Below are 15,359 nucleotides of genomic sequence, written 5' to 3'. Positions count from 1 at the left end.
AGCATTTATGTGCTGAACAGAAAAAAGGTTTTAGAGAAACTGTGGAGAGAGGGGCTTTTGCTTCTCTCACGTATTGATTGCCTTGAGTACAGCATTTGATTGAGCAAAGGCCTTGTGCTTAGACTGAAAAATAGTACTGGTATTGCACTTTTTGTCTTGCGGGAAATATTATGCTCAATATTGCAACTCAGAGTTGATTATGGGGACAAACCAAAGAACAAGGTTGTTGTCCAGATCTTTTTATTATGAGAAGTTATTTCAAAGGCAGCAGGTTTGACATATTTATTGTGAATTAAATATGTTCAAGCAAATACTCACTTAAGGGGTAATTGTTATTACATTGTGTTAAAACCTGTAGAGAAGTTATTTTTGTTATATGGAATCTCCAGAATACCTTAATAGGCAATGGTTTTGGTTTTGGGGTAGACTGTCACTTTAATAATCTTTGCTAACCTATTTTAAGAGGGTTTGTATATTGTTTTGCTACCGTAATTTGTATATGGTAGCAATTTTATGATTGTATGCACAATGGTTGCCTTGTAGCAAAGCTTATGCTCTCAATACAGTACGACTAAGTTGGTTAATATGACAAGCCTTTGATATAGGCTACAGGTATGATTAGTTCATTGGAAAAAGTCTTGTTCAGTGCATTAGGCCTGATCTGTTTATTATGAAAGGTTACAGCAAGGAAGGAGACCTGACCTACTTATTGTGAAAAGCACTTGTTAAAGTATGTATGCTTCTAAGAGTGAATTGTTATTTCATTACATTAAAGGCTGTATACACGTATTTTGTAATGTGGAACCTCACAGATAACTATAGTAGACAAGTGATTTTGATTACTGCTTCTGATAAACCCAGAGGTGAGATATTTGCACTGTGATAATCCTTGTTAGGCCCTCTTTGTAGGATCAAATTGTTTTGCCAAATGCAATGATGTAAATATTTTTTTTATTTTACAATGTATGCCTAATAGTTTTCTTGTGGGAAAACGTATGCTTAATACACTAGTCATCAGCTGACTATTGTGTCAAGTCAGTGGTAAAGACTTTAGGACTGATTAGGTCATTGGGAAAGGTTATGTGAAATGCCATGGTTTGAACTGTTTATTATGAAAAGTTGTGACAAAGGCAGGAGGGTGGACATATTATGATAAGAATGTGTTAAAGCTATAGAACTTAAAAGGTGGAATTTCTGTTTCCCAGGACACTACCAGACCACTCATTTGTGTCACTCATTTTATCTACAGTGTGTTGTGACGCATGCTGCCTCTGCTTCTAAACCTGATGGCCATATTGGAATGGTATAATTCATAGTGTATCATTGTTTACTATTCCAGGATGCTTTAAAGCATGGCTGCCATTTTGAAACTTTAAAATAATGATATACTGTGTGCAACACTGTTTCAAGATGGACACGTGCAGCAGTGCTTGTTTTTTTTAAAAATTTTATAATTCTTTTAATGTATCTTGCTTATGCATATTGAGTTTACATATTTGATTGCGGATGTGTACATAGATAAATGCAAGAGTCAGTTTGTGAATGAACATGTGCATGAATGGGTGACAGTAAATTTATAATTACTTACTGAGTAATCAATCCCACCAGTGACTGATTTCATTTATAGCCTTGATCTATCTGTTGGTGTTGCCAATGCCTGTTTCGGTTTTTCTATCTGGTGAACTACAAATGTTATCCAGTGTCAAACTTTCACTGGTTTTGAAGGAAACTGTCAAGGCTCATTTTGCATCCGAAGTTTGCTTTTAATCAGTTATGTGAGTATCTCAGTAACAAGCCCTTCTTTTTCAGTGTTACAGTTAACTTTCCACTTACAAAACATTCCAGTTAGTAGTACCGCAATCGGTTCTTAATTTTTTTTATAGTGGTTACAATTGGTGTGTACAAGCACTCATTTTTGGGAATGAGAATTTTTTTTTATCACCAACATTTAACCCAGAGATAGGCTGAAAGGGGATAAAAGGGGAGATAGTAAAATATCAAAAAGTATTGTTCAGGGCAGAAAACAGATATAAATAAAACCTACAAGATAGAGACGGGTAGTTTAGACTACTAGAAAAAATAAAAAAGAGGTTGTCTAGGAAGCCATTATGTTCAGAAGCACTGGTGGTGAGCTCCAAAGAAAGCATTGGAGTCCCTGAATCTATCCTATGTACAAATCAAGCACAATTGATCCACAGAATAGGATTTGCACTAGGTTTTTAAATAGCATTCCTTTGACCAAGACTAAATTGATTTGTATTTCAGTTGAGTTTTATCACTTTTAAAGTGACTGAAGATGTTTACTAAAATAGTATAGAACATTTTTGTGTTGTGTGAGTACACTGCCAGTTGCACATTTGGCTTAAAGGAGGCTTAAAATATTATTCTTTATGTAAGTTTTATAGCTATATATACATGATATATATGTATTACACAGCAGCAGTCACTACTGTTTAATTATAGGCCAGTCACAGTTTCCATAAGAAGAAAATTTCTTGTTTCGCGGATAACGTTTACTCCTTTTGATGAGTGCTCATTAAACATTCCTAAAAATAAAATCCTCCTCTTCCGCTCCTCCCTAGAAAGGTTTGGTGTGATCTGTCAAGTGGGTGCCAAAAAAAGGGAAAGGGGGTCGCAAAACTTTGATTTCCTATGCTAATTCACATAGGAAACTTTGGGAAGCAATACATGAAAAATGCATGAATGGAAGTTGGCCAAATGTGGCAGGAAGTCATTCATGATGTCGTTTAACATGTCATGAGTGAAGTAATTTGTGAGATGGGAAGCAGTGCATGGCTGTGGCGCAGTTTATAGATGCATCATGGAACTAGGACGGACAATTTTCAGTGGTTTTAAGGCCTAACACTGATGTCCAAGGTATTTTTTAACACAAAGAAAGTTACAGTTAATAATCCCATAATTGTGCCCGTATTACAGTTAATAAACCCAAAATTGTGTCCTTACAGATAGCTAAATACCTCATTGTAACACTTGACACTTCTAGGGTAACCAATCAGAGCAGTCTAAGGCCTCCCCAGAGTAGGTGATATGGGCTAGCAATCCCAATATACTGGCAAGCCTCAATAACACTCAATACTTTATTGTGCAGTCAGTGCTTTTTCTTGTAAAAATAAGTGTGACCCCTTATAGGTCATGAGCCCCACAATAACATTCCCCTCCCCACCCCACCCCCACCTATACCAGATGCAATCTCACAAAATAAGTGGGTATCATTTTAAATAAGGTAGGTCTGTTGGATTTAGCACAGGGGTCACTACATCAACATAAACAAGCCAAACCTATGGGCTTTGTATTTGAGTTAAAATACATATCCAAAAGGCCAGATATTCTAGTGGTCTCCTATCTGTTTACTCGGAAAGAGTGATATCTGAGAAAGGTAAGGTACTCACCCATATTAAAAACGTTGCATGCTTCATCATTGGGCTTGGGAGCAAGGATTATAGAGACAAATAAACTGTTGAAACTATCTATAACTATCCTTATCTATTTTATTTGTGGACGTCCTGATAAGATTAAAAAGAAAAGTGGAGGATTTACACCACGTTTACAACAAATCACAGAAAAACATGGTTTCTGGGTGGAGATCTAGCTTTCAGTCAAATGTGGTATAAATCTGTTCAGCCATTTTTTCTGTGCTGTTAATTTTCTCTAGGGAAATTCCCTAGTGGGGAAAAGCATTTTGGGACCCTCCCCCCTTTTTTCTGGCACCTGTTTGATAGATCAACCCCAACATTTTCGAAGAAGGAGCTGAGGTGGTTGAACTTTCTTTTAAAAGTTTTGTGAGGCACCAAAGTTATTAGCAAAACAAAAAATGATTTTCCTATGGAAACTCTGACCGAACCGCACTGATACATTTCATTTAGAAGTGAAGTGCAGCATCCCTAAGTCACTACTCGATGTGTTTTAATGTGGTTGCATTTTGGCTTCACCAAGTCTTTCTTGAGACAGAGCACTGTGCCCCAAAAAATAAATATACGAATAAGTATAGAAATCTGATAGAGACTTCTAGTTGCAGGTTCCTTACCTTAGAATTTCCCCCAGCCGTAAGACTGGATCCAGAGATTTTTCTTCGAGCAACACCCTTGCGTGTCAGTAGATGGTGTCGGTCGACTCCGCGAGTGTCGTAGTCGGCGTGATGACGTCAAGAGTAGTATATAGACGCCACCTTCTCGCAGTGACGTCAGTTCTTTTCTTTCCGCGCCACGTGCTGATCCGGAGAAGATCTACCCTGGTCTCTATTTGACCGACTTCGACCATTTTGTCGAGTTTTTGTGAGATTTTGCCTAAATCTAGCCTCTCAGTTTCCCTGGCTAAGATATGTTAAAAATTTGACTGACTTGGGACATGCAGAATATTTTGACCAGCCTAAACTTTTAACGTCTGTAAATAGAAAGTAACTTAGAGCAGACTGTCTGGCTACATCTGATGATCAAAGGTTAATTTGGGAACTGATAAGGCCTACTGTCCGTAGGCATGTAACAGCCCAGGTTACGCCCGATTTGCAACCTTACCTATTTTTTATCCTCAATGATCAGCATATATGTATTTTAACTCCTTTCAGGTTGGATATATATCATCAACTAATCAGTTTTCCGTTAACTAGTGACTGGCCTAGGAATTTAAGTAAGAGCCCCTGTAACCATATCTCTGAACAGAGTACGATGCATTGTGTTCTATTTTGTAAATTTTATAAGGACTTGAGGAAGCTCTGGATCTTACCAATTTTAAGTCCCTTGTTTTTAGACAGTGTCGCTCTGCCTATTTATTCTTACAGTTTTTATCACACATACATATTTGTCATCATATGGCGACATTTTTATGGGCTGTGCTTAAACGTAGGAATCTATTGATGACGTCTTAACCTGTTAGATATTTTTATCTTTTTTATACTGTTGTATACTTCTTAGTATCCAATGAATGTTTATTTGTATATATGACTTTTAGATTTATGGCTTTTATGATTTTACTATTTGAAATCAAATAAAGCATTATGAATTCAATTGAATTGTCTGAACTGGTTAGCCTACAAAACAATCAACGCGATGTCAGTCAGCCATTTCGAAGGACAATGTGCCTTTCCAGGCCATAGAGGCAGGAGAAAATCCTCTCTTCTGTAGACTCTTTGAGAGGGATTAGGTTGTTTCCTCCACGTAACCTTGATATTCCACCCTATGGGACATCAGTGCAGTTCTTAGTGTGTTACAGTGATGGCAAAATAATGAATACTTAGTTTGTAAAGAGTAAACAGGTAAGTTGGCAATCTTACTATGTCTAATTTCATGTAAGAAAGTTTCTGTTGCGCGAACGTTGGACATCATGGCTCAGATGTTCACCCCGGAATGGGTATTGTTTGCAATTTCTAGTAGAACCAAATCCAATTCAAGGGTGATCCATTACCAAGCTTTCAGTCATTACCTCAGACTGTGTGCAGTTAGATGCCTTAGAGCGTATGAGAAAGGAGTTTCTTTCTCCTGACCCAGCTCAGTTACTCATAGCTCTAAAGAAACAGTTTAACCAGGTTTCATCTGCTACCATAGCTCGAGGGGTGAGATGGGTTGTGTAGGAAGCAGGCATTGATGTGTCTATATTTGGGGCACAGTCTGTCAGAGGCACCATGGTGTCAGAAGCCTTTTCTGTGGGGTCGGCTTGGACGGTATCCTTAAGGCGATGGACTGGTAATCAGACTCTACTTTTAAGACACTTTACTATGAACCACTGTTGGTTGGGAATACCATCACTTGTGGTCTGCCAGCTTTAACCTTGCATAATCTGAGCCTCCAATCCTGACATAGAGTGTAAAATTTCCCAGCTATTGTGAAGAAATGTTTCAATGCTATTAAGGACATGGAGGTGAGGATTATCCCTCTCAATTATTCTGGTTCAGAAAAATAAAGTTGAAACCATTGGTATTTAGTATGTCATCCTGAATACTGTGAAGCAATTGCGGTTGTTTTATGATGTCCCTCCCTGGCTGACTTTGTGAATTGTGTATGCACCTGTATATGTACCTGTGGAGGCCTTTGACTTTGTGTCCATTTGCCGATGTACAAACCTCACCTTCAGTGTAGACAAAAGGCTTGTTAAAAGCTATTTCATTTCCCTCCAGTTCTGAAGGTCAAAAGAACCACAGCAATATCGGAAACTCTGATGAATGAGATGGATTTAATTTTGTCCGTTTTCTGCTATTTAAAATTGCTCTTGTTCTTTTGAAGTATTTTTTTATTTTTTCATTCATATGAGTCTGTGTCTTGTAGAATGATAATGGATATTGTAGATATTTTGTTTTACCTTTATTATCCTACATAATTGAACATTCAGACTTTGAAGTTTCTTGATGTGGGATTTTGAGTTTGTTCTGTTTCGTAAAACAAATGTAATAGAATTTAAATCTTTTTCTAGCCACATTTGGGCATTTTGGGTCAGGCCACAGGTTTTCTTATCATGCTTCTTCTGGCCATCTTTTCTTGTTCTATTGCATTACTATACTTTGTTAAAGAATAGACATTGATGTTTTTATGACTCATGACCAATCTGTTTTTCTTTCAGAGCACGATTAATCCAGTGGATGTCTTATACCTTCCAAATCCTCTAGAACCATCAGTTATAAGCACAATGCCTACACAGACTGTCTTACCTGCAGGTAAGGAATTTTGATGCCCATGTTGAGGAAATATTTATTCTTGGGAATTGGTTTATTACCTACTTTTTGCTCTGTTCACCTTACATTATTATGTCTTGTGTAGTTTTCGAAGAGCTCCTGTGCAATTTTAATCTAATTATTTACTTATTTATTTTTGTGGTGGCATGTATATCTCCGACAAAAACTTCTGTCTGACATACAAGTACATCATAGGTACTGTTGGAGCTGGTAGGGATAGACATGTCTTTTTGTTGACTTGACTGTGCCTACCTCCCCTCAAGATAGGACACGCATATCACGAAAGAGGTAGGATTCATATATTTTTTGGCATAGGTCTGCACACTGTGGTGATTTAGTTTGACTGCCTCACTGATCTTCAGATTAAATAACATTGACTTAAACTACACAGTGGGATGATCTTGGGAGGGGGACTCTGCTTTGTCTGCCAGATCTTCACTTGAATATTGTTGGATGAATATAGCCAGGCGGAAGAGGCTGGCAGCATTGATAATTTCATCAGCTACATCCAGCCTCAGGTACCACCCGCCATTCTCCCATTCTAGAGGCAGCCGTTCTTTAATGCTCAGTTACATGGTTTGAGTTGTTACATGAGAGAAGATTCCCTTTCCCTCTGAGAGAAAATAGGACATTTTTCAGTCATTTCTGTGTGGCCACTTCTAAGCACTTTAATTTTTGTTGAGTGATAGGGTGAAGATTTGTGGGTGGAGTACATCCAGGTCCTCCAACAATGAATTCCACTATTCCGTCCCATCTATAAGGAAATCATAGGGTGGAGACAGAGGAGTGGTTGGGGCCCCTCAACAGTGGGGTGAGCTGCACAGCTCCTTATTTCCCTTCCACCCTAGAACGAAATTGTTGTGTTGAGAGGTCTTGGGTTGCTTATGTTATGGCTCAGAGAGGACCTGGTTGGCAGTGTAGGCTGGATTATTCCTATTGAAGCAGGGCTAAAACTGATTTGTATAAGGCTGGGCCTAATCTGAGGTGTCATGGTGGGGAAAACAGTGATGGGTTGGGGTGCTGTCCCGAGTGATTACCAGTGGTTAGACTTATTGCAAACGTTTCTTCCATCTCATTTTGTGTGTTTGATGTCTGTGCCGGGTGAGTGTTTGTCTACAGCCTGACAGCCAAGGGTGTTTATCTCTGCAGGGTAGGTGTATGTGTGTGTGTAGGGTATGTGTGTCTCTAGAGGATGTGTGTCTGCAGAGTTTGACTACAGGTGGTATGTGCTTGTATAGGAAAGGTGTGTGTCTGCAGGGCGGGTGTCCATCTTCAATATGGGGTGTGTCTATGAGGTTGTGCATCGTTGCAGGGATGTTTTTACTACTGAGCGCTTTGTAGCTGGATAGCTTTTCTCTCTGCAGGGCGGTTGTGTCTGTAGGATGTGCATATCTGTTCTCAGGGTGTGTATCTCTACAGGAATGGGTAGAGGTTTCAGGTGCTGTTCCTGACCTACAATTCTTATAAACTTGTGCTGCAAAATGACTGACGATAATTCTATTTCACTCACCATTGACCATTACATGAAATCGAGCAGGCAGAAAACAAAACAAAACAAAGCATTGATAAATCCAGTATGCAACACGTTCAACAGGCGAGTCCCCCACGTATTGTCTTTGCTAATAAATTTTATTTTATTTGTTTTTCTAGGGCTCAGCAGCAGCAAAGTGCTACTGGGCAGCTTGCTTTCCTTCTTGCTCTCATGCACAATTGTTTTTTATGTTGAGCATAGCAGCGCGCAAGCACTGCTTTTCCAGTGTGTTCTTAGCTATTTAGGCTTTTAACCACACCCATAACTATCGCTCGTTCATGGGCTTTCTTTTCAAAAATCTTTTGTTATGATTGTTAAATACTTTAAGTTTGTCCCTTCTTAAGGTGGTTTGGTTACCGCCTTGGACGTCAACCCTGTTACATGGCTAATTGCCGATATGTTTGACTGTGAGCAAACTTCTTTTTCCTTTTGTGTGTCTCCTTCACGCTCATGGTGTGGCACTTTGAATCGTCTCGCTTATGTGCCATTTTTTTACTTTTCATTTTCAATTTATGTGACAAGAAAAGTCTGGTTAGGAGCTTACAACGCTAATAGCTCTAACTCGAGCAAATGCGAGACCCACTGCATTGCAAGTGCTTGTTTTTTTTGTTTGTTACTGTCCTGACATTACCATCTGCCATGTTGAAACAGTAAAGTAAAAAGCACAGCCAAAATTGCTCCCAGTGCATCATGAGGCATGTATGTGCATGTGTCATGACACATGCAACAAAGGCCATCTTAGAATTTTTTTGATTTAATCATTCAAGATGGCACTGTGTGTGCATGCATCATGACCTATGTGCATCACGACGCTCGAGGTGTGACGTACAGTGGCCATTTTGGCTTTTATTATTATTATTTTTTACTTGACAGCTAAGCACATATAGCACAATGCTGGGATCCCCTAGGGGTAGACCAATGGACCAACTTGTGACTGACTAGAGGGGTAGAAAAGGAGAGAAAGCAAAATAATAAAACTAGTCATAAGGTCCAGAAAAATAAGAAACCTTTTTAAGAATGGCTTAAAGTGAATTTGATCAGCATCGCCATATGGGGTGACTATTACAGGGCCACACATCCAAAACAAGCAGATGCTACAACATATGTACATACATAAAGGGGTTTCAGACCAGTTCCCTTCATCCATGTAACTGTTTCGGTGTGAATCATTTTGCTTCCATCCTCCGCGGCATACAGCATGGGGCAAAAGCTCAGCCCACTTAAGCCAGCGGCTCTTTCACCGGGAATGCACTTAATTACCAATTTCTTTCCCTTCTTTATCCGTGTCTTATTTTATTTATTTGTGTGTTTGTTTTCCTTGTGTGTGTTTAGACTATAAGTTCATGTGACTAAAATTAAACACCAATAGTAGAGTTTCTTTGACCCGTAAGAGTCATATTTACCTGTGATGTCCTTTAAAACTAAAAAGGGACTGTGTGCCAGTTCTAAGTCTGCTGTTTTTAAGTCCGGTGGTTAATGTTTTTCTTAAATGCGATATTTTTGCAAGCATTTGACCACCACATTTAGGCAGCACCATCTGTTTTTTTTTTCCTTTTATTTTTTCAGTATGCTTTTAGTAAAAAAAATAACAATCATTGCTCTAGCTTGCCAGCGCCAGACCTATTGGCTTTGTCATTGCCTGTCGCTATATTGTAGGGTATTATGTTAGATACCACTTGGAATGTATTTATTGCGACGTTCTATGTGCAACGTGCAGTTCACTAGTTAAGATTTTAGCTGGTACCATTCTGTCCCTTAGTAACCAAGTGGAAAACTGCAAAGTACCTTGCAGATCGCAGACTATAAACCAAAATCAGAAAAGGGCAGATACGTTGACCTACTGCAGATATTAGCATATGTTTAGGAAACCCATTATAAGGCTAGTGGGTTAGTGCATTGACAAAATGGTCGAAAATGTTATATAAATTGGCTATTGCACTTCCTCCAACAGTTTCTATGTGGCTGTGAGTGTTAGCTACCGCATAGTAGCGTGCTGACAGCATCAGCTATCAACAAAGTAAACATGGACTGAAAAATCACACTCCTAAAATACACCAGAGTCACGCCAAAGAAATCTATATCGTAGACAAGATCACCTCAGGCTCTATCATGCTTTCAGAGTACGGTTTTTTGCGTTAGCATTGTTGTAAAGTTTTTGTGTGTCGTGGTTTAAATAAAACAAGTAATGTGTTTGTGCTGGCACATTTAAAAGATTATGGGAATAGATGGGGTAGGTGAGTTTCTTTACAGGACAAGTAGATGTTATTAGTATTTTGTTTTGCCGTTTCAACAATTAGTTACGTATAAAAAAAAAAGTCCAAGCCCCTGAAACAAACAGTGAAACATAAAAAGTGATTTTGCCACCATTTATTTGTGTGTGTATATATATATGTATATTATATACGCAAATATTAGCTATTTTCCGACACTGACTATAATCACGAAAACCGAGTCGGTACCTCAAGACTCCGGTTGCTCATGAAAACATTTTCTTGATTAGTGCTTTAGTGTTTACATTTGTCTTTAAGAAATGCAACAGCATATTAAGCAGTTTTGTACAAAAAAGAGGTATTAACAGCTTTGCTCGTTCCAGTATATCATCAGTGCAGAGTTAATAGCCCTAAATATGAAGGACAAAGCATAGTAGTTATGGTTGGACGAGAAAACAAGTAAAAATAATTGAGTGATAGAACAGCTACAGTTTTAGAAAAGCTCCCTGACAAGGTTCCGCAACACCGTAAAGGTGAAAAAATTAAGACATAATAACAGTCCAGTATGTATGTGCATGTGTGTGGGTGGATGTGTATATTTGCACCATGTTAAACTGATCGTGCATCTTTATCATGGTTTATAAAATACGCAGAGGAACAAATAGCTGTTTATTTATTAATTTACTGTGTTTTACGTACCTCCAAATATTTTACATTTTGGCCACTTAAGGACACTTTGTTAGATGTATTAGATCTATTGCTGAATTTAGGCTTTTCTGTGCCCAAGTGGGATGTTCATCTGCATATAAACATGACCATTGGGATTATGAGATTCTAAGGCCGTAGCTTTTCTACATAATTATGGATTTACTGCATTTGCCACGATGCGTGATCTGCTACATAGTTTGCAGATTTTACGAAAAATGTTTCTAGCCTAAACGTATCAAAAGTTCGTAAAAATGCACCAACAGGAGTTGCTGCTCAGTGGAAGGCCCGTCACAAACGCAGATTGGACACCTTTCAATTGCTGTATTTCAGCTTTATACTTTCATTAATGAGTTGGAACCTTTGCCCATACGGTTTTAACATGTGTTAAAATAACAAACTAATGCAGTAATACTGTGCCATATTATGTCACATAATTTGCCTTTTATGGTTGCATAATTAATTTATAATGCACCACATAACTTGCCTTTGCTTGTCGCATAACTTGATAAACCCTGCCATCAAGGTGAAATTCGACCTCTGCACTTCGCCGCCTTATTAGACATCTGTTCTTAAGTACTTCGATTTTATAATTACTTGCACTTGTCATGTTATTTAAAGTTCGAACAGCATATGTTTTATTGCCAATATTGCTCTGATTTTTTTTTACTGTTTAAGAAGGGGCCTGTTAGAGCTCAGAGGTGACACTTTAACTTACTAAACTTACTGCTCGGGGACGGCAGACCCGCTTTTCCTTGCACCTGGCGCCCCGCCCCTTTTTACATCAGATGGGCACTTTAGCCCTTCATAGCTGGGGGACGACGCGGATGTGCCGCTGGCGCGCCTAAGATAAGCCCGTCTGTGCCCACCCGCGCCCGACCGGGACCAGGAACTTTGCCGGTCCCAGGCAATTGAGACGCTACACCGGGCCTCAACTCCTGAGTCTTAGGCCCAATTCCTGTAGTGGGAAAGAAGAGACGATTCTTCTTCCTCTCTCCCTCAGAGTAAGTTGGAACTGTCAAGCCTGCACTTGGACTCCTGATTGTGCACACTGTAACAACAGAATGACGCATCCCCATGGGACTGGGTCACAGAATCCATTGCAGTATGCTAACATTAGTACAGATGGCCTCATTAAATGTGGTTTGATTTAACGTTCGGTCACTCACTAAACATAGCCTGGAAATTAGGGAGCTTATTTTAGATAAAAACTTGGATTGTTTATTCTTAACAGAGACTTGGGCAAAAGCCGATTCAGACCCGGACTTTGTATCTGCACGTCCCTTGGGATATGGTGTCGCAAGAATGGACAGACAGAATAAAAGTGGTGGTGGGGTGGCAATCCTTTTGAAAAATTCGTTGACCTGTAGCCTTGTTCCATTATTAGATAACCTTGGGGTCTGCGAACGTGCACATTTCAAGATTAAAGCTGGAAATTTACCAAAACTAGATGGGATATTGTTATACCGCTCTCCGGGACCTAAGAAGCTGTTTCTGGAGACCTGGGTCCAAATTATTGCACCTCTAACCTTGTTGGATCAGAGTATAATTCTTGGCGACTTCAACTTCCACTTGGAAGATAGCGAGGATAAAGATACCTCCACTCTTTTAAACTCTGTCATGTTTAGGATGGTCCCAGATGGTTAGTCCCCTCCCCCCCCCACTCATTCAGCAGGCCATACTCTGGATGGCATCTTCACTACAACTTACACCCTTCTCATAGAGGAATGTAATCAACTAGATTGTACAGCTTACAGTTTTATATCATTTGAGATAATTCAGAAGGGTCGAAATAAATCTTTTCACCCCAATATCACGACTTATAGGAATTGGGATCAGATAAAGAGTGAAGATCTCTCTGCCGTCCTAGAGGCTCCGGAGCAAATGGATCGAATTGGGAGTTCGCTCCTGTCGACAAGCTATTATCCAGTCTCTGGACCCTGGCAATCCAATGCTAAATGTGTTACTGACCAAATTTATTAAAATTGCACAATCTAAATTTAATGGCACTGCGAGCAACGAACACGTCTAATTGGAATCTTTCCACACTCTTGTAATTTTGCTCACTATTGGTTAGGATGAGGAGCTCTAACGGTATAAGCTAATGCTTAGCGCAATTACTAATTCATGCAGCATGCACTTTAAGGCTGTGCCCATGTATATTGCCCTGTGTTTTATGTGGGGTTTTGGGTTGGGTGATTTGTATTTTATTTATTATTGGGAGAAACGTTTTTATCATGTCACATGCGCAGTTTATGATGTGCTTTTAGCTTGAATTCAGTCCTTGAGGGTATTTATTTTGATTATCATTGATTGATTTTTTTTCCCTTCTTTTTTCCTTGTTCATTTGTATTGGATTTTATTATCTGTACAGTAAAAATTACTGCTACTACTACTCAGAGAGGGCCTTGAGAAAAAACTAGCTCCCGCGTTGCTGAGTTTAATACCTGGATTAAGAACACCATTGACTCGGTGTCCCCTCTGAGGGACAAGAGCATCTGCCCCTTGGTTCTCTCCTGAATTGAAGACTCTCCAAAGGGACTGCAGAAGACAAAAAAGGAAATGGAAACTCTATCCTAGCCTGTCGGAAAGCATTAAACTGAGGGAAATAAGAAATCAATATAAACTAGCCATTAGACAGGATAAGACCGCTTATTTTTCTCAGAAAATTTGAAATGCTGAAAATTCCCCTCAAGAACTGTTTAAAACGGTTAAGACCCTTTCTATTCCCTCGGTATCTCAAGGACTAGACAACTCTCAATCTTTCTGCGATAGGATAGCTATCTTCTTTAACAACCAGATCACCAAAATCCATTCCGGTTTTCAGGACTCACAACTACCCATGAGAGACCAGGACTCCTTTCTTGACCCAGAGCAGAGGGAGTTTCCCACGCTGGAGAAGTTTGCCCCATTAACTTCTGAACAAATTAAGATCCTCCTTTTTAGGTCTCATTCAGGGTCCCTGCCGATCCTTGCTCCCCTAGGGTGCTACAACGGATCTGTGACTCGGAATTAGGACCATTGGAGAAGCTGTATGCAGAAGTGCTCGAACGGGGTGTTTACCCATTGGAATGGAAAGAAACGCTATTTGTTCCCATTAAAAAAATCCGGGGAGTGACCCAGAAGACCTCAAGAATTTGCACCCAATCGCTCTTTTACCCACTCTAGCAAAAAGTCTGAGGCAACACTTAAATCAAGAGCTTACTTCTTACTTGACAACTCATGACTGCCTTGATAGATCCCAACACGGGTTCCGGAAACATCACAGTACGGAGACCGCCCTGCTGGCAACTACTGATTTAATCAGAAAACAAGTGGATGCAGGTGGAGGCGCAATCCTAATCCTGTCGGATCTGTCGGCTGCTTTTGATACCATCTCGCCCCTTAGACTAACTGATTGTCTCTCCTGGGTTGGACTGAGAGGACCAGCCTTAAATATACTTAAAGCTTTTTTTCAATATAGATCACTATTAGTAAAATGTGCTGATTACAGCTCGGCTCCATTTCAGCTCCCCTTTGGAGTTTCACAGGGATCCTCTCTAAGCCCGACCTTGTTTAATTTGTATGTCGCACCTTTGGCGGACTTGGTGCGCTCTTTTGGATTTCAGGAGTCCTCCTATGCAGACAACACACAAATTGTTTCCTTTCAAGGGAAGACGCGGGATATAGCTAAACAATTTTAGTCATGTATGATAGAAAGTTTAAAACTGGATGGACTGGAACTGGCTTAAGATGAATGGGGACAAAAAAGAGGTGATTATCTTTGGGGTCTGTTCATCTATTTGGGATTCAAACTGGTGGCATGACCCATGTGAGACATTACCAGTCCCCTCAGCCGCAGTTAAATATCTTTGAATTGTCTGTTACTCTGCCTTAACCTTTGATACTCAGGTTAATAAAATCATGAATTCATGCATTTGGATTATTAAGATGCTTAAAACAATTTCCCTTTCGTACATCGGCACCTTAGAGCAACAGTAGTTTTAGCCCTGATTGGATCAAGGCTGGACTACTGTAATGCTCTTTATCTTAACATCAATCTACCATCACTAAACAATTTACAACTTATTCAGAATCTAGGCACATGTCTGGTTCTGGGTTCGGACAAGTTTGCATCTGCCAAAGAGAGTTTGAATGAACTTCATTGGCTACCGATTAGGAAGCGCATCACTTTCAAAACATTGTGCTTGGCTCATAATGCCCTTTATTTACATGGTCCTTACTCGTTTCTTCC

The 15,359-nt window shown here is 39.6% G+C and overlaps 1 protein-coding gene across 6 annotated transcripts in view; it reads left to right on the top strand.

Moving 5' to 3' along the window:
• Positions 1-15,359, top strand: part of OSBPL9 (oxysterol binding protein like 9) — an 875,847-nt gene that overhangs the window by 482,414 nt on the left and 378,074 nt on the right. For all 6 annotated transcript variants that reach the window (XM_069232680.1, XM_069232678.1, XM_069232679.1 and 3 more), the window contains one exon: positions 6,568-6,661. In XM_069232680.1, the coding sequence (XP_069088781.1) occupies positions 6,568-6,661 (94 nt within the window). The remainder of the gene's footprint in view (positions 1-6,567; positions 6,662-15,359) is intronic.

The sequence above is a fragment of the Pleurodeles waltl genome, chromosome 4_2 (assembly GCF_031143425.1).
Source record: "Pleurodeles waltl isolate 20211129_DDA chromosome 4_2, aPleWal1.hap1.20221129, whole genome shotgun sequence".
NCBI classification, from domain to species: Eukaryota; Metazoa; Chordata; class Amphibia; order Caudata; family Salamandridae; genus Pleurodeles; species Pleurodeles waltl.
The sequence above is the reverse complement of the archived record's forward strand: the minus strand, read 5'-3'. Positions and strand labels throughout refer to the sequence as shown.